The 23,036-nt window shown below is 48.4% G+C and overlaps 1 protein-coding gene across 1 annotated transcript in view; it reads left to right on the forward strand.

Moving 5' to 3' along the window:
- Positions 1-1,602: 1,602 nt before the first annotated feature.
- LOC308330083 (disks large-associated protein 2-like) overlaps positions 1,603-23,036 on the forward strand; it is a gene marked incomplete at its 3' end in the record, with an annotated part of 287,323 nt that continues 265,889 nt past the window's right edge. The window contains 2 exon segments of the mRNA XM_080784741.1: positions 1,603-1,654; positions 3,040-3,087. Of these exon segments, the coding sequence (XP_080640867.1) occupies positions 3,057-3,087 (31 nt within the window). The 5' untranslated portion in view covers positions 1,603-1,654; positions 3,040-3,056.

The following is a 23,036-nucleotide window of genomic DNA, read 5'->3' on the forward strand; positions in this document are numbered from 1 at the left end:
AGATAGATTTGAACTGTTTTTCATAATATTCAATGGTAGGAGATCTAAAGGTCAGAGGTCAAAAGTCAGAACATGAAAGTTGTTTGGCATTTGCAGACGCAAATTCGTATCAAATTTACAGTATATTGCTGAGGTCAAACGGTTCATGAGCTATGCCTGTTCAAAGTTAGCATTTTCAATTGAGTGCTATAGCGCCACCCTTTGGCCAATGGTCATGGGCTTTATGGTACATTATGTACTATGACGTGCTATGACTGCATTGTATGTAGTCATAGCACGTCATAGTACATAATGTATATCATAGTAGTATAGATGTATAGCTTATTTCATTATAGATATTCCACTGTTACTTTCTTAGCTTACGCATGTTTCATGATAAATGTTTTTATGTGATGTATTCCCCATGCTTTTTGTTCTTGCTTAATGTAAGTCGCTCTGGATTAAGAGCGTCTGCTAAATGCCTAAATTGTAAATTGGCTTTGCGTCTTCACCGTTTGGCACAGCCCTCTACCATAATTGCTGTGTTTTGCGAAAACCGACTGCACGGTTTAACCAAAACTTCTATTTTTGGCGGAAGTAAAATAAAATAAGGGACCAATACGCCCTTTGGGCTTGGTCCCTTAATAATAATAATAATAATCTATAAATGCACCAAGTCTACCCGGGTGGGGCATGGATGGATCTCCAACTTCCATCGTTACCGACTGGGTGCTCTACAGCTGGGCACTGCAGGTCTAGCAGCAATTAAGAAGTAGTAAAAAACTGCTGATCTACAAGCTCAGAACATGGCACGAAGCGACGCGCTTGGCGCTTGTAGATCTGCTACTTTCACTGGTTTGGGCCCCGGGAAAATGTCTAATCTCTCTTTTGGGTCTCGACCGTAAATGTTTGGGAACCACTCTGTCCTATAGGTGATCCACTCGGGCCTCGACGACACACTTGCTTCTCGTGTGTTCCCCGGAGGAGAGGGAAGCTCACCTCACCTCGGGCAACAATGTGCTGCTCGCAGTGCTTGGCCGACACCACATCACTCTCGGAGTCAACTCCGTTGTGCTTTTTTTGCTTTTTGCGGTCGAGTGCCGTATTGATCGCGTTGGGGTCGTAAGTGGGTGTAGTAAGTGCTTGTTGCATTCCATTTGACAACTTCCTGGCATAGCGAATCAGCCGACAGAGCGGCGAGAGGAAGTGTCTAACCGTCGGGCCTCTCGTACTGACCGTGTCGGATTGGACGCCCCCTCTCTCCGTCTCCGTTAGGCGCCGCAGTGTATATCTCCACGCAGCTCCGTCGTAAAGGGTCGGGAGGTTATCGCGCTTGCCTTCGCACACCATTTAACTCTGTGTCAGGGCGGTTTGTGCAGAGGGCGGATACACAGTTCAACACACGAGCACGCCGTGTGGACTTGGTTGGCTGTCTTGCTTGTTGCAACTCTGTTGTGATGAATGGCTGCAATGACCTGCCTCGTTTATCTCCCTTCTGCCTGCGCTATATTAATGTCCCCAACTTTATTTTTCCCGTCCTCCCTGTATCCCTCTCTCTGTCTCTCTCTGTCTCTCTCTCTCTCTCTCTGTCTGTCTCTACCTCTCTCTGTCTCTTCTAAGGTGTTACCAGTCATCCTGCAGACTCATTGCTGTATCCTACTAGACAGAAACACCGGTAAGAACACAGCAGACGTCTCCTCTCCACCACACACGTCAGTCACACGGCACTCAAGCACACACTGTGTGTGTGACACGTGTGTGTGTGTGTGTGTGTGCGTGTGAGGTTTATCTGTGTTGTCTAACTGTATCTGTGCGCACGCACACATGCACTCAACTTCAAACTACCGGTACTTTATTTTCCTTTCTGAACTTTGTTTGTATAGTGATTAAAAGACAACAAACACAACACAGACGGACGCACACGCACACGCACACACACACACACACACACACACACACACACACACACACACACACACACACACACACACACACACACACACTCACAATGGTGATGGTGAATTACGTAGCTATGACGGAGGGGTGAAGGGTCGATCTACATTACGGGCGCGTTCGGAAAATAGCTCGCTGAGCGCACTGCAATGCTCATTATGACAAGTCTTAGTTGCTAATTAGGAGCCTTTCACTGCTCGTTGAGTGGTCCTTTTGCAGCGGTGTCGTCGCCACTGTAGTTCTCTGGCTTCATGCTCGGCGTGTTGGAACGATGGTTGATGATGGTTAGTGGTGGAAAGTCCCTCAGGGCTCTATGCTTGTGTATTTTCTGCTTTCTGTCATTGTGATAAGCAAGCCCACATCGCGTTTCGTCGCGACGCGTTGTGAGCTTGTCGATATAGGCTATTTTTTCAGCGGAAGCTTTCCTCACAATACAGATGCCGGGTCAACTGAGAACATGTTATTCAAGTGCTGGCAGTAAACTCTTTATATCTTTAGGACGACGTATAAGCACTTTTCAGCCCCTATTCATACCATTGGTATCCTCAGTAATGTTCATGATAAAATAGCAGCAAAAATAATAATCTACTCTGTCGGCGTCTTATAGGAAGGGCTGTGGGCAGTTCAGAAACCCGTCTTCCAGTGACATCATCGATCGAGGAATACAAGCTGATAGAAACTGTACGTTTGAAAAAATATATATATATTTTGTTAAAAATAATTGCCTATACGTCACTGGAACACGGGTGTCTGAACTGACCACCGCTCTCCCATCAGAAATGTGCTATTTTATCACGAACATTATTCGTGAGGACCAATTATATGGTCCTTAGAGATCTCACCCTGAGCGAGGAATTTTGTTTAAACGAAAAACTCCCCGTTAATTGGAAGAAACGTCAAGCAGACCCAGAGTGGGCGGCCATCTTCCTCGACCGTGTCGGGTGGGGGGGGGGGGGGGGGGAAGAAAGAGAGAGATAGAGAGAGATAACTTTTACTTTCAACAGAGTATCTTTATATGGTGCAACGTTTACTGAGTCAAACATTATGGATCCTTCCACCAGTGTTGAGCGCTGACCTGTTTTCTGTGCTCCTCCGTGTGGCGTGCAGGTGTGAAGAAGTGGCTGATGAGACTGAAGAGCAGGGAGATATACTCAGGTACAAAGTCCTGCACACGTCCTCACTATCACTACCAAGCTCTCCCTCTCTCTCTCTCTCTCTCTCTCTCTCTCTCTCTCTCTCTCTGGACTATAGGGTGGGCTGCAGCACTCCTTTTTAAGTGGTGCAACCACTTAAGTGACTGCGTGTGGGTGGGTGGCTGGGTGGCTCACCACCTGTGCGCAAACCGAACACACACACACACACAAACACACACGCACATATTAACTGGTGGGATTTGTTAATGATGACATTGTAAAAAGCATTCCAAATCAAGTGAGATTTGTGTTTAGTTATTAGTTATATTAAGGGTGATTTTGTCGCCAAAACGAACGGCTGTAAGAGGGGGGGGGGGGGGGGGCTCAACTCTGAAGTTGAGGTGTCACTGAAGTCAGTTTTTCTAACCTTGGTTTCAGTATGACTCTATTGTACGCAGGCTGCTCTCCATCCATCCATCCATCCATCCATCCCTCCCACTAACTGACACTCACTAGCGCTGTTCTGTTCCGTGTTGCTGTGTTGACTCTGTCATCGGCGGCCTCATTTATCAAACTCATGCCTCGTGCTGTGACCTCTGCCCGCTGTCACAGCCGCTGTGCTGCGCAGCCAGCACTGCACGGCACACAAATAAGTATAGCCCCCCCCCCCCACCCTCTGTGTGTGTGTGTGTGTGTGTGTGTGTGTGTGTGCGTGTGTGCGTGGTGCGTGCGCACTCGCAAGGGCACAGCAGCCTCGTCGTAAGGCAGAGAGAGAGAGAGAGAAAACATGCAGTGCAAACTGATAAGCCCAACCTAGTAAGAACTGATAACACTTTGAGCAGGGTTCGATTTGTACAAATATATAAAAGAAATCACACCCGTGTGAACTGAGTGTTGCAACTCCCCTCTCCCCTTGCACCCCCCCCCTCTCTCTCTCTCTCTCTCTCTCTAATTAGCAGGCAGCAGTGCAGCACTATCTCTCTCTCTGTTTCTGGCACAACAGCACCACTACTTCTCATAGTCACATAGGTTATTTTAAACTCCTTCACTCAGTGAATCGCCCTATGGGGAGTGCCATCTCTGGCATGAACACACAGAATTAAACCATATACTTCACGAACAATTTCATTGGTCGGGACTTCTACCCGCCCATGGCATGATCACCCCTCCCACCGGGGTGATAACGTTCCACTCATGCCACACGGGTCATTCCGATTGTCTTCTGCTTGCTGAACGCACGTTAAGCCACGCTACCTGTTTGTTATTACCTGTTGAAACCGTATCTCACCAAAGACGGGCCATCGGCTTGTACCAAGAGATTCACAGTGTTCTGCAAACCCTCCGGTAGCCCTCTTCACGATGACACGTCTCTTGCAAAAGACCACGTAAGTGTTTACCGGCCGCTGAGAAGCGTAACAAAGGTCTTGTGCAGTGTAGAGTTTGTTAGCCCGCTAGCCAGCTTCCTCCTCCGGTCGTTAGCTCTAGCTAGAGGCCCTCCTCCTCGGCTAGCTTTAGCTCGCTGGTGCAGCGCCGAGAGACGCCACTTAGCCTCGCTGTTACACAACGTTAGCCTCCTCCCGCGCCGTAAGACCGGGCTGTCTGCTAGCTTGCACTCGCCTACACAACGAGCCTTAGACGCGGCCCTGCCTTGTTAGCCTGACGCCGAAAGACGCGAGCTAACTCGCCGCTACGCTCCGCGCCGCTGAATACACATCACCGACGCGGCCCAGCTTTGTTTACTTGCCGCCGAAAGACGTTGGTTTACTCGCCGCCGAAGTTACTCTCCGCCTCCGGCCTTTTACACGCTCCCGCGGTAAAAACCGGAGTGCATCTTCCAGGCCATCGCCGAAAGACGAGGCCCCTCCACTGGGCTTATTAGTGTAAACAATAACCCACTTGACCCACGTGACGACCCGCGGATAGTGACCACGGTCCTAGTAGTTACTGAAGTAACTCTGGTTGTAGTACTTTCCCTGCTAGGTTACGAAAGTAACCCAGGTTCTAGTAATTTCTCTGCTATTTTTGAGTGCTCTGTGTAAACTCCACTCTAACTAGCAAGAGCCTGTGGTTGGTTTGTTTTCTCTGCTATCTTGAGTGTTTGTGAAAACTCCACTCTAGTTAACATGGATACTGACAAGAACCCAGCATCCACTAGCACCAAGGCTAGTAGCTTAGCAGCTACTCCACAGAGGGTCTGTCTCCACAGGTCATGCTCCAACCTTCTGGCTGTAGATGACCTCCACACAAGCTGTGCCTTTGCCTGGACTTCTTCGCCAGGCCATCCTTGCTCCTGGCTTCTGTCCATGCTGTCTTCCCCTTTCCTTCCGGCGGAAGCAGAGGCGTCTTCAGCGGGTTGAGGTCCGCATCGCCCACGGCGATGCCAACTTGGACGACCCGGGTTTTGATCTGAGAACACATTCTCCACTCTGACCCAGCGCCCCAATACAGGGGCTCGTCCTAAGTCTACATCCACCGCCACCGGACAGGCAGCAGCCTGCACCTGGAGCCAGGGGGATGGGCACAACTACGCTCCGGCTAAGAAGGTACCTAAGCCCGCTGAAAAAACGGGCTCCAACCTTATAACTTAAAAGAGAAGTGCTTCTACAATATCTTGGACTGCGGGTTCCTTCTTCAAGCTACACCAACACCCAAGATGGCCTGCAGGGGTGACAACAGCTCTAGTTGACTCGCCGCCGAAGCTACTCTCCGCCTCCGGCCTTTTACACGCTCCCGCGGTAAAAAAACGGAGCGCAATTTGCCAGGCCATCGCCAAAAGACGAGGCCTCACCACTGGGCTTATTAGTGTAAACAATAACCTACGTGACAACACGCAGACAGTGACTACGGTCCTAGTAGTTACGAAAGTAACTCTACTAGTTCTAGTACTCTCCCTGCTAGGTTACGAAAGTAACCCAGGTTCTAGTAATTTCTCTGCTATTTTTGAGTGCTCTGTGTAAACTCCACTCTAACTAGCAAGAGCCTGCGGGTGGTTTGTTTTCTCTGCTATCTTGAGTGTTTGTGAAAACTCCACTCTAGTTGGCATGGATACTAACAAGAACCCAGCCCCCACCGCCTCGTCCTCTCTCTCCAGACCCCTCAACCTTGACGCGTCTCGGAGACACCATGACGAGTCCTTCCTGGGCTCCTCCCCTGCCAAGAAGGCGGCTCGGACCGCCAACAACAAGCTCCACACGCTCTTCACCACACTGGTAAACAGAACTGTGGAGCCAGACCCAAGACATCAGCCAGGCCTCGCCGGCTGGCTCTTGGTGCTGCTCTCCCTCCAGCGGGATCTCGTCAGCCCACCAACGAGGCTCCTTCGAGCCGGGTGGTTGCGACAACGGGATGTCGGATGCAGTCCTAGGCCTCCACCGACGACTACCACTACTACTACCTCACGCAGCGGCCAAAGGCACGAGTCTCACTCGACGTGGTTCCCCAGCGACCCTCGACTACCGACTGCTTCCCTCAACATTACAGGTATGTACATTGTGAAGCTAGGTTTGTTTAGCTTTTAGCTAACCTTTTCGAGGTCGGGAGTAGCAACCTCGTCGGATGGCCGATGCCACCCTAGCTGCTTAGCATTCTAGATAGGCTGTTTTCAAGGTGGATGACGGACAACGAGCTCCTCCAAGAGCTCCCTCCGTGGACGTGAGGGACAAACGTCCCCCATGCCCCGCTGACCAACGCCGCCGCCCTCCAGCAGCCGCGCCGCCGCCCTCCACGGGGGAGACGCACCCTGACGTCTTCCCCCATCAAACCCGCCTCAGGGCTTGCGCTGGGCGTAGTAGTCTCGGACTGCACTCCCAAGCCGCCCCACAAGAGGTTGAGGCTCATGGCACGGGTTCCCGCCATGTGCGGGCCCGTGGCCCTGTGCGACCACGCGCTCTCCTGGCAATGGAGAACCCCCTTGCGCGTCACAGTGGGAACTGTGCGGAGCGTCTTCTTGGGTTCTCCGCTCCATAGCGAGAGGTTACAGGCTCCGGTTCGCTATGAGGCCCCCTGCATTCGGAGAAGCCCTCTACTCCGAGGCACACGGCGAAGCGGGTCAGATTCTCCAGCAGGAGATCAACTCTGTCCTGTTTCTGTAATGAAGGCTTTGCCCAAAAAAAAAACAGAAACAACAACAATATCGGGGGGGCATGAGCTCGCTGTGGAGGGAAACCCCTGGGTTTCCCGACACAATGAGACGGGACCTATTTCCGGTGCCGAGTGCACCCGTTTCGACGGGCACACTCGTCACGAGCCGGACGGGTCATGCCCAATTTTTCTCTCGTCCAGGGAGCTCCACTGCCACAGTGGAGGCTCCCATGGCCACAGAGAACCCTCTGGCTCGATGCCGACCGCAGTGGGAACTGTGCGGAGCATCCCCCTGGGTCCTACGCACCATAGCGAAGGGCTACAGGCTCCAGTTTGCTATGAGACCACCCGCTTTCGCAGAAGTCCTCTTCTCCGAAGCTCGTGGGCAAGCGGCAGAAGTGCTCCAGACAGACATTCAGTCCCTGCTGGAGAAGAAGGCCGTCAGAGAGGTACCATTGACTCAGAGTCGCAGCGGTTTTTACTCCCGCTACTTCCTGGTCAAGAAAAAAGGGGGGGGGCTACGTCCGATACTGGACCTACGGGCTCTCAATCGGTACCTCAAGACCTTAAACTTCAAAATGCTGACGGCCAAGTCCCTCGTACGTTCCATACGTCCAAACGACTGGTTCACGTCGATAGACCTGAAAGACGCCTATTTTCATATTCCCATTTACCCACCTCACAGGAAATTCCTGAGGTTCGGTTTCAAGGGGAGAGTGTACGAGTACACTGTCCTCCCCTTTGGGATGTCCCTGAGCCCCAGGGTCTTTGTGAAATGCAGAAACCGAGGCAGCGATTGCCCCGCTGCGGCGTCTGGGTCTCCGCGTAGCGAGCTACATCGACGATTGGCTATTAAGCGCGGACTCTGCATGAGAGGCGATGCGGAACACCACTCAAGTGGTGCTCCACATGACCTCCCTGGGGTTCACCATCAATCACGAGAAGAGTGTTCTGGTCCCCACAAGGTCGATAGACTTCATAGGCATAGCACTGGATTCAGTCTCCTACACGGCTCGACTGAGCCAAGCGAGGATGGACGCTTTCCTACAGTGCGTGGCGCTGTTCAGGACGGGACAGAGGGTCCCCTTCCGAACCTGCCTAAGGATGGCCGGGCTCATGGCGTTGGCCATCTCCCTAGTACGGCTGGGCAGGCTATACATGAGACCTTTCCAGAGATGGATAAGGTCCCTAGGTGTGTCCACCAGGTGCCTGTCACGGCGAGTGATGGTATCTGCAGGCTGTGTACTCGCCCTGAAGTGGTGGTCGAACAGAGGTGTCCTGGTGGAGGGTGTTCCCCTGGGACAGACCCTTACCAGGAAGATCGTCACCACGGACGCCAGCATGTCGGGGTGGGGGGCCACCCACGACGGCAGGACGGCCAGAGGAGTGTGGCACGGAGCCATGAGGCGTGCACACATCAACTATCTGGAGCTCCTGGCGGTCTTCCTTGCCCTGCGGCACTTCAAACCGTTTATCCAGGGGTGTCACGTTCTGGTTCGAACCGACAACACCACGACAATGTGCTATATCAACAAGCAGGGAGGGCTCAAATCCCTGCGCCTGCACACGTTGGCACACAGGCTACTGACATGGTGCCACGAGCATCTGCTGTCGATCACGGCCTGCCATGTCCCAGGACTCCTGAACACAGGAGCCGACCTGTTGTCCAGAGGCCCACTCCGCTACCACGAGTGGTCGCTGCACAAGGAAGTAGCAGCTCAGATATGGGCCAGATACGGCACGCCGGTGGCGGACCTGTTCGCGTCGGAAGAGAACACGAAGTGTCAGTACTTCTTCTCCCTGACAGGGTCCCCGTCTCTGGGCATGGATGCGTTGGCGCACCCTTGGCCGAGGGGCCTGCTTTATGCATTCCCTCCTCTGCCCCTGATCCCCCCCCGCCCTGGCCAGGGTGAGGACTCAGGGCCTATGCATGCTACTGGTGGCCCCGGCTTGGGGGTCTTGGAGGTCGGACATAGTCCCACTCCTGTACGACCAGCCCTGGCAGCTCCCGCTGCGGAGGGACCTGCTCACCCAAGCGGGGCAGGATATCTTCCATCCACGTCCACAGGACCTGGACCTCTGGGTCTGGCCCGTGAGGGGCTGAACCTGGATGCCGAAGGCCTGCCCCCGAACGTCATCACGATGATTCTAGGGGCGAGAGCCCCGTCTACTAGACAACGATACAACACGGCCTGGACCGTGTTCGAACGTTGGTGTGCGGCCAGACCTGTACGGGTTATCCCGTTTCAGGCTTCGGTGAGGCACATTCTGACCTTCTTGCAGGAATTCCTGGACAGAGGTCTAGGCCAATCCTCTGTGAAGGTCAACCTGGCGGCCATTTCGGCGTGCCACATGGGGGTAGACGGCAAGACAGTAGGTGAGAACCTGCTAGTCCGTCGTTTCATGGCGGGCGTTAGGCGAGCCTTTCCAGTTTCCAGATCTCTGGTCCCATCATGGGACCTGACTCTGGTACTGGACGCCCTTTCACAGGGCCCCTTCGAGCCACTGGGGACAGTGGACTTGAAGTTCCTCACACTAAAGACTGCTCTGCTGGTCGCTTTGACGACTGCGAAGCGAGCCAGCGACATACATGCGCTTTCGGTCAACCCGAGCTGCATGAGATTCAGCGGGAACGACTCTAGAGTCTATTAGGCCGAGCCTCGCGTTCTTGCCTAAGAATTTCCCCTCTGGCTGCGCCCCGGTCAATCTGATGGCATTTCACCCGCCACCTTTCTCCTCTGTGGAGGAGAGGAGGTTGAATTGCCTATGCCCGGTCAGAGCGCTGAGACACTATGTGGACAGAACTGCTCCTTTCAGGAATGGGGATCAATTGTTCGTGTCATGGGGTTCCCAAAGTAAGGGAAAACCGATAACGAAGGTAAGACTTTCACAGTGGATTGTGGAAGCCATTCGTTTGGCATATGCCGAGAGAGGAGTGGAGCCCCCAGGGGGCTTGAGGGCTCACTCTACTAGGGATATGTCTGCATCCTGGGCGCTCACTAAGGGTGTCCCCATTCAGGATGTTTGTACGGCGGCGAGCTGGTCGCCCCCCTCGACTTTCGCCGAATAACTTGGATGTGGTGCCGTCTGCAATGGCTCATGCCGTTTTAGACGTCGCTTCCTGGGTTGGCCGTCACGGGTAAAAAGCCTGTGACGTTGGTTGGGACTTGTTCAACTGGTAGGTAGCTATACGGGAGTTTATATTTCCCCATAGGGCGATTCACTGAGTGAAGGAGTTTAAAATAACTATAGGTTACTTTAGTAACCCCAGTTATTTAAACGACTGAGCGAGGTGAATCGCCCGAAAGACTACCCTTCTGACTTAACTAAGCAGAAGCCAATCTGGTTAACATGGAATGACCCGTGTGGCATGAGTGGAACGTTATCACCCCGGTGGGAGGGGTGATCATGCCATGGGCGGGTAGAAGTCCCGACCAATGAAATTGTTCGTGAAGTATATGGTTTAATTCTGTGTGTTCATGCCAGAGATGGCACTCCCCATAGGGCGATTCACCTCGCTCAGTCGTTTAAATAACTGGGGTTACTAAAGTAACCTATAGTTAACACGGACATTGCTGTTCCTTGGAGTGGTCGCACCACTCAAAAATGCAAATGGCAAAATAGCAGATATAAAGCAATACAATATAGGACACTTTGGTAGATGTTTGCGTGGTGCGGTTACCTTGTCATGACTAATAACTATAGTCCATTTGCCTGATGTATTTGCTCTGCTGTGCACTCTATTTGAAATGAATAATCCAAAAGATAGCTCCTCGTTCATTGACTTCCATTGTATGGCTCTCAAAGTAACTCTTTCCCCCACATAGAGGGAATGCAAACAAAGCAGGTATAACCTCTAAGGCAACAGCATTCTCTTTCTCTCAAGTATACCGAACACCTTAAGAAGCCCAAACCGGGGGCCACATTTGCAAACTTAATCTACTTCCTATTACTTTTGAGTCTGTTGAGGGCGGCTGTCCAATTGGGTGTGGTTTGAACTTTTTGGACGGTTCAGTTTGTTCCCTTCTGCCAGGCCAAGTTGAATCAAGGACACTGTGAGAAACGATGGGTTCTTCTTGACTGTTCCGTTATATAACGCTGTGTAATAGTGCGCTTCAGTACGTTTCTTGGCAGGATGTGGCGGTAGAAAGCAAGTACATTTAAACATTTACAGCTCACAATGTGTCACTTTGCGATATATTCAAAGGATTTCAGGTGTGAAATGGGTCCATTTTGCATAATGGATACTTTTGCTTTTGGTACATTTAATTGCATTGTGATGCCTGTACTTTTACACAAGTACATTTTAAAATACCGAACCTTGTACTTGTAACCATTTCTACAATTGGGTATTGATACTTTTACTTACAGTAAGTTCACTCTTTCTTTGACATTCCGTTTCTCTCCAAAGTTGAATGTTGCCACTACTGTTGGAGCAGCCATAAACCACACGGGTCCATCCCGATGTTCTGGGCATCTTTGTAACGTTTCTGTTGGTAAAAAGCAGGTAAAAGAGTAACGTTTGAGCAGGCTAAGATCACTCTACCATTCAATGTAGTAGAATAGCTGGCTGTTTACACCGCTGATATGTCGTCTCCGCCTACAGGGAATACGTGTGCTTAATTTGTCTATACATGGAGTATACGCACATGTACGTACATGGCTGATAACGTCCCATAGCTGGGGGGTATGAATATATTCATACTAAGTATATAATAGCAGTAAAATAATTAAATATGTCAGTACTTCTTACATCACTGGCAAGAGGAGATGATGGTGATGTTGTTAATTGAGGCGCATGGAGGGTTAGTGTTTGACACAGTGGACACTGTTTAAAACAACCTTATAAATATGGATGACATTCACAGACGATAGTCAAGAGACAGCAGAGAGCTACTGTGGCACTGGCCTTAGTTGAAACTTGTGTGTGTGTGTGTGTGTGTGTGTCTTTGTGTGTGCGTGCGTGCGCGCGCTCACGCACCGTGCAACATCAACATCAGTGTTACAAATTCCATTTTTCTCCCTGCACTGAAAATGGGTTTTTAGTGTGACAGATTGTGCTGTCGGGGAAGCTGAAGACAGACTTATACCTGAGACATCGTGGAGCCCCCTCACATCTGGGTAATCCACAACGTCACCGGGATTGGGATCCCGAGGAATCAGAATCGGTTCTCCAGTCGCATTTGGAGCCGTGTCTGGAATCATTACTTTTTCTTTTTATCACACTGTCAGAGCTTGTTGGCATGTGGACTTCACATCTGCTATTATAATTACAACGTGGTGCAGGTCTCAAACCTTTACATTTCAAGGACCACCGTAACTATTTCTTCTAGAGTGAACACTCTCAGAGTTACAGACCTGTAAGGGGCCATTTGGGGGCGTTCCAGGGGGCGGTTCCCCAATATACTTTGTTAATATGCAATAATTTTCACCACTTTATCCATTATTTAACTCTTTTGGTTATTAAAAAATAGCAAGCTCATGTGCCACGCTACGACCTTGTATACGATCTGCTATTTTTGAACAATCTTTGCTTATGGAGGGTCCATGGCACAAGATGCACATTTTGGGGGGGTCCTTGAAATGAAAAATAAATAGGAGCATTTAATTACAGGCAATGTTGGTGAGATATTCCTAAAATATCTGCTGTGAACACATAACATCTGCTGCATTTGATAAAGACACTTGCGCGTGTGTGTGTGTGTGTGTGTGTGTGTGTGTGTGTGTGTGTGTGTGTGTGTGTGTGTGTGTGTGTGTGTGTGTGTGTGTGTGAGTGTGTGAGTGTGTGTGTGTGCGTGTGTGCGTGTGTGTGTGAGTGTGTGAGTGTGTGAGTGTGTGAGTGTGTGAGTGTGTGAGTGTGTGAGTGTGTGTGTGTGTGTGTGCGTGTACGTGCGTGCGTGCGTGAGTGAGTGTGTGAGAGAGAGAGAGATGATATTCCACCATGGGCTCTGGATGCTCTGCTCCACTCTATTGAGTGAGGGGCGCCCTCTCCTGGCCACCATCAAGCATAATTATCTCCTCTGTTCATTCCTCCACCCCTCATGTATAGATACATTCATCAACCTCGGTTAAGATTAGAGGATATCTTTATTATGTGTAATACAGCCAGAAGTAACTGCACATAACCACCAAAAAGACAATAAAGAAGAGAGAATAGACGGTAATACTAATAAATAATACAGCAAAGTCACAACAAAGTCGTGTGTAATAGTTATTTATAAAATCAATGGGACAAGTGAGTTCTATTGGTGCTTTTCCTTAATTGGCAGAATGAGTTACGTTCGTATCACTGTACGTATACAAAGTCCCTGTAAAGCAAGAATAAGATGTATTCTTATAGTTTGTCACACCACATATACTAACATGTTACTAACCAACCAGCCAAAATGTGAATGACATTGCCAAAGATTTGGAAGATGTGGGGGGCGCGTTTTCTCCTCCATCAGCAGCGCCCATACCCTATGGGTGGGGTTGGCGAAAGGGCCTTTGTGTGTGGTTTGCATGTTCTCCCCGCGTGCCCTCCTCCCCTATAGGGTATATAGGTATACCCTCATATTGGGCGTGGGTATAATTTCTTCTTTGGACAAGCTAGAAGACTTTATCCCGGTCCAGTTGCGTAATTACAGACCGGTGCTCTTTTATGGCGTTTAAACATGCAAATGGACTGACAAAATGTCCCCCGGCATAAATGAATCCTCCGTTCATCCATCCATCCATCCGTTACCATAGAGACCAGCTTATCACGGCGGTAACATGTGTTCTCAGCGAGTCCATTCTCCTCCTGTATTAAAAAAACAAACCAAAAAAACAAAACAGGTGTTTTGGGAACCATTTTGCAGATGTGTTCTCCGCACATTAGTTTTTTTTGAGATTCACACTCTTCTTTTCTATTTATATAGTTGTTAATTAGCGAGCGTGTGTGACTGTGAATATCATTCTGCCATTGTGCCTTCTTCCGTTTATATTAAGTCCCATGTCTTAATTCATGGCATTATATTATTATCCGACTAATAACTATACCTGTCCATGACTCGCCACCTGCACCTCTGATTCCAGGCTGTAGAATCTCCCTTTTTAAAGTGATTTATAGTCACCTTATACCCTCTCATCTCATGTCCCACTCAGTAGAAGTCAGCGGTGGAAAGTAACTAAGTACATATACTCAAGTACTGTACTTTTTCTTTTTTCTTTTTTTTTTTAATAATATTTCTTTTATTTGGAAAGTGCACTCATGCAATACATATAGCATTTTTACATATGACACAAGAGCAGTTCCCAAGATTTATTTTCTTTTTTTTTTTCACCCCTCTGTACTGTACTTTTTCAATATGAATTGGGGACCCCCCACCCCCATCCCCACCCCCACCCCAAACAAACAAACACTTGGAAAATAGCAACTAAATGGTGTGCTATTATTCAAATGACTTGAGTCCGAATTTGCTGTCAAAATGAACAGTGCTCCAGCAGGCCCCTGCTCTACAGGGAGGATCAGCCCTGGGTATTGCTGCGTGGTTCCTGCATGCTTCCAGGCACTCTTTTAAAAGATAGTGGACTTGACACCCCCCCCCCGGCTGTCCTCGGCTCAACCCCACCCGCATTCACTCGAGGCTCACCGCGCCACAGAATGACGTCCAAGAAGAATCGCACACAGTGCGATTCTTTTTGAGCGAGCAAAGCGCGAGTCCATTGCATGGGCAGCACTTCAGCCACTCCTTTGATGTCTTCCCGGGGCTTTGAGCATGCTGCATGGAGGGCAGTGCCGTCAAAGAGATTGGGCGGTTTTCCACATGTGTAGTAGTAGTCGATGTATCTGTCTGTCCCATAATGGTGGTTTAGTGCCTATCGATCACTGCCCCGGGTGATGGCTGGCGCACCAATGCCGAACGCCTCCATCTTCACGCTATAGTGAGCTGCTTCAACTTTTTATAATGGGAGTGGAGGGAATTTGACGCAACTTGAAGCGTACAGTGTGTCTGCTCGAGACCAATGAGATGCAGCAGAGAGAGATCGTATGCTACTGAGGGGTGGGTGTGTGCGTGTGTGTGGGGCTTTGCTACAGACTGATGTGGAGTGCACAGGAGGACACGGCGTGTGTGTGTGTGTGTGTGTGTGTGAGAGAGACCTACCTACGCTGTATGGCACTTCATCTAATATTGATCTAGTCACCAATGCATACAGTATATGCATAATGTACCCTGTTATACTTCTGAACAAACACTCTGTCTAATAGTATTGAGTGCTATTTAACACTTATTTAAAATCTGAGTGCTTCTTCCACCACAGACATAGACTGTGTCTGAAATGCAGTACAGCAGTGGTTCTCAAAGTGCTGTGTGTGCAGCCCTTAGAGTATATATGAATAGAGGAAACCCTGAGGCCAAATGGACACATAGTGGCCGTCGTTGCAGCTCGAGCCCGTTGACTATCATTGCGCACGCTCACGTTATTGGGCCCATGGGCACGCGAACGAATGTTTCATATACGTGAACGCGCGCGAAACGGCGCAATGGCGGTCAACGACCAGCGCGTTCGTGTTTATTGTTGGCAATCCGTCCCAGAATGCACTCTGTTCCTATACCCGGAAGGAGGAGTGAAATCGCCTCATGCGCTTTTGAGCAACTTAATGCAAGTGGATGGGAGGAGGAATCCGGTGCCGTCTCCATTCATAATATACTTCTAAGGTGCAGCCCAATGCATCATTTTTCAAAATGGCAGATGCTACAGTATTTCATCGAAGATATTTGGAACATTTTGAAGATTCTTTCTTAAAACAAATGTTCTCCTCTGGGGTTCCTGGCACAACATATTTTAGAGGCCAAATATATAGCAATTTGGGAACCAGTACAGTACAGTACAGTAGTACAGTATTGATTTGCAGACAAATAGCACAGGGAAGTACAGTCCAATACAAGGTCTGCTAAGAGGATTTAACCCCAAGAAAGCCTATGGCTTGTTTCCATCGGAGTCCTTGATACTCAATTCACCAGAGTACAGTACAGTACAGTACAGTACAGTACAGTACAGTACAGTACAGTACAGTACAGTACAGTACAGTACAGTACAGTGGCTCAGGGGTAGAGTGGCCGGTATAGAGCAGCATGATGGGAACTGTGAGGTTCCCAGTTCGATCCCGGACTCCCTCAGAGTTAGTGTCATTCAAAGTGTCCTTGAGCAAGACTCTGAACCCCTAATTGCTGCCAATGTGCAGGTTGGTGTGCCTTGCATGGTTTCCTCCGCCATCGGTGTATGAATGTGAATGAGTGCATGTAAAGCGCTTTGGATAAAAGCGCTATTATATATAAATGCACCATTTACCATTTAGTAGGCTACAGTAACAGGGGTCTGGAGTCTTGTGGCGTCAGTGATGTCATCCGAATCGTGCCATGTGGCCAGTCCTCCTGCTGTGAAAGACAGCTGTTCTATTAGTCTGTGTAATTACCCAGTCCTCTGACACACACACACACACGTACATACAGTACACGCACGCACGCACGCACGCATGCATGCACGCACGCACGCACGCACACACACACACACGCACGCACGCACGCCGTGTCCTCTTGTGCACTCCACATCAGTCTGTAGCAAAGCAAGACATACTGTAAAACTACTGTAAAGTCAACCACACCGCCATATCAGGATATTATGATACAGACGATATCCAGTCTTATATATATATATATATATCATGATATCGTTTCGATACAATACCGATATATCATTCCGTGACACTGGTTCCATCTAGGTTAAGGCACCAGGTGTTCAGAGTGCGAACACAATTAGCCTATACAGATGGCAGCATAATTAGTGGAAAGAGCAAGGCGACCGTAGACAAACACAATCTGTCACAGCGTTATGATCACCATGACTAAATAATGCAAATGAACATTATATAGAAAATGTCATTTTGAATTTAGAATGGCCACTGCTCTGCTCCCCTGCGCGCGTGTGTGTGTGTGTGTGTGTGTGTGTGTGTGTGTGTGTGTGTGTGTGTGTGTGTGTGTGTGTGTGTGTGTGTGTGTGTGTGTGTGTGTGTGTGTGTGTGTGTGTGTGTGTGTGTGTGTGTGTGTGTGTGTGTGTGTGTGTGTGTGTGTGTGTGTGTGTGTGTGTGTGTGTGTGTGTGTGTGTGTGTGTGTGTGTGTGTGTGTGTGCGTGCGTGCGTGCGTGCGTGCGTGCGTGCGTGCGTGCGTGTGCGTGCGGTACCCTACTGTAGGTCATTGGGTCATTGTGTGGGGCTGCATTTAGCAGCAGACACACAGAGGTCATGAGATGACTTCGTCCCCAACCAGCTGTATTGTCTATGCTGTAGAGCGGTGTGAACTAGTGTCCTCCTGTTGTCTCTTATTGCTGTGCCAGTTTGAACAGCTTTAACAGCTGTTTTTGGAACGCTGTTTCATGGGTATATATTTGTTATGCAAGTTGCCCACAAGCCCCTATAGCTGTGTCTGTCTGTTTGTTTCTCTCTTCTCGCATAACGTCTTCAGCTCAAGCTTTGCATATTGATCTGCCTCCGGTTGGCATCTTGGCATGTTTCGCTGCTGTAATTATTTGGCAACGCTAAGTAGCCTCACGCTACCTCTCCCCACCGCAAGAGGTGGGGAGAGGTAGGATTAATGCAAGGCTTTAACCACATGGTGTGATCCTCTCCTCTCCTCTCCTCTCCTCTCCTCTCCTCTCCTCTCCTCAACTCTCCTCTCCCCTCCCCTCCCCTCCCCTACACTGATTTCTACCAGCGCAGCAGTTATATTTAAAAAAAAAAGTGTGACCATTAATTCCATTCCTCGTTATCGGCGTCGGGGCTTCTCTGAATCTATGTCCCTCACTCGACATCCAGAAGCTTCCCGACAGCACACCTGTTCACACGGCCCCCCCCCCTCTCTCTCTCTCTCTCTCTCTCTCGCTCTCGCTCTGCTGTACATGCTTTATAGCTCTGTCTGTCCTCGTCTGACTCTCCCTCACACACACACACACGCACGCACGCACGCACGCGCATGTCGCACGCATTCAGTGTCATACACTAATAAACATGGGGAACACTCTCGGGCTGCAGATTTGGTCTTGAAGCATTTTGCGGGGCAGGCGTTCAGCTCGACTGCGGCGGCTCACACGACAGCAATTCTAACCAGCCTTTCCCACTCCGTGAGGGACAATCGGTCTTTGTCTTTGAGGTATTCTCTATACCACCGTTCACGTTTAAAATGCGCACCCCTTCCTCCCCATTGCTGTGTTACACTATATACTACAGAAGACTTTGTGGGGGACGGCGGGGACGACGACAAAAAGCAGAGTTTGTGTATATACAGAGAGGAAGTGACATTATACGGTATCTGCAGAATGGCCAGAGACCGAATGTCTCGTATATACTGTCTGTCTGCATGGTGGCTGGCCTGTGATTAGATTAGTCAGGATAACGATGTACAGCCCCAACCGAAAACAAGAAGACCCAAAGTTGAATGCTGTGTCCAACCCTCATGTTGTGGTTATGAGCTGTGTTCTTCTCTCTGGCATTTTAAATGATGCACTGGCAAAACATTGAATGAATGAATACAGATTTCACAGTGAAGATTGCACATATCGGGGAGAGATGAATTGTGAAATAATCACTTCACTCGTCAACTCCACTGCCAGAGTTAAAACATTGCCAGCGTCACTAACATTTGAAAAGTGCAGCCCAGGTAAAAATGTTGTAGCAAAAATGAATAATGATAATATATCACTGACTTCTATTCTAGTACTCGCCCTATAGTCTAGGCCTAGTCCAGAAGGCACTCAACTTGCACAGTTTGCAGCTTGTGCTGAAAGGGACTCATACATACACGCCTCTGGCTCAAAGTGACCAACATACTCGCAAGTTAATTCTAAACGAAGCACTCTCATGTGTTTCAGTATATGAAGCGTTTTTCAAATGCAAATTTGAAAACTTTTCAGTGAAAGGAAGGATTTAGCAAAATGCCAGGCAGGTGCTTAATATGTCGCTGGCTCGCCACACGGGGAGACCAGGTGACCGTTTGAGGGAGCGTCCGTCCATTGTTTGTTATTATTGTCTTGGCATCTCCTCCATGGCCGTTTGGTACAGTCTCCAGACTCCCTTCTGCGAAAATTAAAGCGGTTTATTTTTTGGAACGGCTGACGGATGGATCATAATTCCTCTCCTGGTCTCGTCAGACTGCCGTATTTTCATCTTGCAGATGTAAACTCCAAAACCAAGGTTATAACAGCTTGGGATTTGTCGTTACGGTTTAGTTTTAGTTGGTTTTGACATTTTTTTCAATTATTTTTTTAGAGTGGGTTTAGTTTTCAGTTTTGTAATAACGCTTAGTTTTAGTTTAGTTTTTTATTCGTTTTAGCGTTTTATCTCTACTTTGGGTCATTTGTCAGGTGCAGGATTTAAAAAAATGTGTGAGTAAGTGTAATAAAATCTCAACAAATATAGTTTACAATAACATTTTACTAGTCTGACATTGACCTCATTGGTCCACTCCTCCAGTGTTAAAAAGTAGTTTAGTTGCCCAAATATATAGTTCATTATGTCAGACTACATACTCTTATTGAGTGAGGACCTTTAACGTCTCTCCTTGCAACAAAAAGACTTCCTTCCTCAAAGTATCCACTTGACATGTACATCCTTGCTCCAAGCACCTTGAGGGGCCTCCTGTCTAGTTATATTCTCTCTCGGTTCCTCAAGACGCAAATCACGAATCGGAACGTGGCAAAGTCACTATAAGTGCAGCCACTGGAATACCAAAGCTCGCAGTAAAACTATGGCCTGGGCCTAAAACTAAGAGTATTCCTAAACATAACCTCAGTAAAACTATGCCCCAGGCCTAAACCTAAGAGTATTCCTAAACATAACCTCAGTAAAACTATGCCCCAGGCCTAAACCTAAGAGTATTCCTAAACGTAACCTCAGTGAAATTATGCCCTAAACCTAAAATTATTCCTAACCCTAACCTCAGTAAAACTATATGCTTAAAGCTGCTATAAGCAATAATATGTAAAAAAAACAATTATGACTGAATTATGACCCAAAAACATTTGTCTTTGTGACACATTTAGGAGGCCGCAATCTGCATTCCAAGATTTTCCTTAGAATCTTTGTCATTGGTCGATTTGCCTGTCTACTTCCTGATTGGTTAGTCATTGCTACCGGGTTTCTTTCCCCGACCAATATCAAAGCTTCTAGGAACATCATTGAATGCAGATTGCGACCCCTAGATGTGTCGGAGACCAACAAAAAATAATGGGAGCGTTCTACCCATTGCTGGCTGCCTGAAAACAAAAGGTCATTACAAATTGTACATATTATTTCTTATAGCAGCTTTAAACCTATAGCCTTAAACCTCAGTTAACCTCAGTTGACTGTGTGTCGAGTCTTACACACTCCCCATACTGTAGGTGCAGTTTGAATTTTGGGGTTCACAAAAAAGCAAATTATGCAATTCACTTCCATTCCATTGGAAAACGGCTTTTACAAAAAAGAAAACGTCTTTTACAATGTGCCAACTGTAGAGATGGAATAAATGGAATGGAATGAAATGAAATGCAAAAGGCTTGGCTGGTCCTGTGCTTTCCTGAACGTTCTCAGAATATTAATGTACCTAACCAGCAGGAGAGAAAGGCTCATTGTAGAGTATGAGGGATGTTTAACCACACCAATGACCCCTAATGTCCATATTCTGGGGTGAACATTTGCCGTAAAAATAGATCTACAAGCTCACAGTGTGTCATGTGTTGCAAGCAACTCGGAAGATTGTATATCTGCTATTTTCGGCGAAGAGATGTGGTGTAGAGGGGAAGAAGGAGCGGACCTAGTACAGAGCCCTGGGGGACCCCGGTCACCTAAGTATATTATGGTAACAACTATATCGTCGTTCATCCATCCATCCATCATCCGCTTTTCCGTAGTCGGGTCGCGGGGGCAACAGCTCCACCAGAGTGCTCCAGACTTCGCTCTCCAGAGCAACATTAGTGACTTCCTCCTGGGAGATCCCGAGACGTTCCAAGGCCAGTGAGTCGATGTATTTCCTCCAAATGCGCCTTGGTCTGCCCCCGGGGGTCTCCTCCCAGTGGGACGTGCATCGAGGACCTCCCTAGGGAGACGCCCGAGAGGCATCCTAACCAGATGCCCGGATCACCTAAGCTGGCTCCTTTCCAGGCCGAGAAGCAGCGACTCTACTCCGAGTCTCTCTCGTGTGACTGAACTCACCCTATCTCTAAGGGAGACGCCAGCCACCCGTTGAAGGAAACTCATTTCGGCAGCTTGTATTCGTGACCTTATTCTTTCGGTCATGACCCACACTTCATGACCATATAGGTGAGAGTAGGAACGGAGATTGCTGGGAAGACAGAGAGCTTTGCCTTCTGGCTCAACTCTTCTCGTCACACATAATCGTTGTTGTATATCGTTATTGTCGGGCAGAAACCGCCTACGATATCTCCATATTTTAACTCTGTTTTTTCCCCCGTAAATTAACACCTCTCTCTCTCTCTCCACTCTCTCTCGTGCACACGACACACACACACACACACACACACACACACACACCACTCTCACTCTCTCACCATCTCTCAGGTCAACCAAACACACCCACAATGTGCGACTTGTGCGTACTGCGTAGTAGACTGCAATAAATACAGTCCATCCATCTACCATTAGGTATCCAAACCCCCCCCCCCCACACACACACACACACACACACACACACACACACACAGTACTGTGTGTATAATACACACAGTACTGTAGTCAGTATATAGTGTTTGTACAATACACACACAGTACTGTGTGTGTAGTGTATGTACATACTGTATGGGTGGTTTGAGCAGTTTTGACAGTTCAGCACCAAGGACAGCGGCTGTGATCAGCCACACTATTGCACCTCATTAACAACACAATGCAACAGCAACACAACCACACTATTGCACCTCATTAACAACACAATGCAACAGCAACACAACCACACTATTGCACCTCATTAACAACACAATGCAACAGCAACACAACCACACTATTGCACCTCATTAACAACACAATGCAACAGCAACACAACCACACTATTCCACCTCATTAACAACACATTGCAACAGCAACACAACCACACTATTGCACCTCATTAACAACACATTGCAACAGCAACACAACCACACTATTGCACCTCATCACAACCACACAAATCACCAGTGGTGGAAAGTAACGTACATTTAAGTAAGTGTTGTTTTAGGGTGTGTTTGTCAAATGAAGGCTTTCATTTTACACTCTCAAGAGATACATTATTGTTAAACTTATTGAGGTTATTACTTAATTTACAAGACGTCTACACAATTGAGCAGGAAAAATATTATTGTTATTTTGATCGTTTGCCTGGTATTCCTCCTATGGTACCATCATCAATACAGCATGGAATTGTAGACAAACATATCCAACGATAACAAAATATTCTTTCACTTTGGGTCTGAGAGGCTAAATGTCATCAAACGGTGGTCCGTGGCTCAAATGGCGAATGAACAATGGAACTTTGATCTGAAAAGACTTGAAAACCTCTGCTCTATTGTGTTTACGCTGGCTGCACGTGGCGACTCTCACGGCAGCCATGTTGCTGTAATAGAACAACATACATAGATGCTGCCGTTGGTGGAAAGCTAATATTGGTTTTCCTCTCCGGCTGAGAGTAGAGGAAAACGCTCGCAGAAGCAACTCACACACACACACTTCTCCTAAAGCAATAAACGACCAGACAGTCATGAAGACAGATGGAGCTTATCCCATCTAGCGCGTGCGTGCGTGCGTGCGTGCTTGTGTGAGATAACACCCTATCGGGGACCACCCCGGGGAAATACTCACACTGGACTCTCGTTAGTGGCAGTGTTGCCAGGTCTGCTCACTATAAGCGA

The sequence above is a fragment of the Protomyctophum bolini genome (genome assembly GCF_963924005.1).
Source record: "Protomyctophum bolini genome assembly, chromosome: 15".
NCBI lineage: Eukaryota > Metazoa > Chordata > Actinopteri > Myctophiformes > Myctophidae > Protomyctophum > Protomyctophum bolini.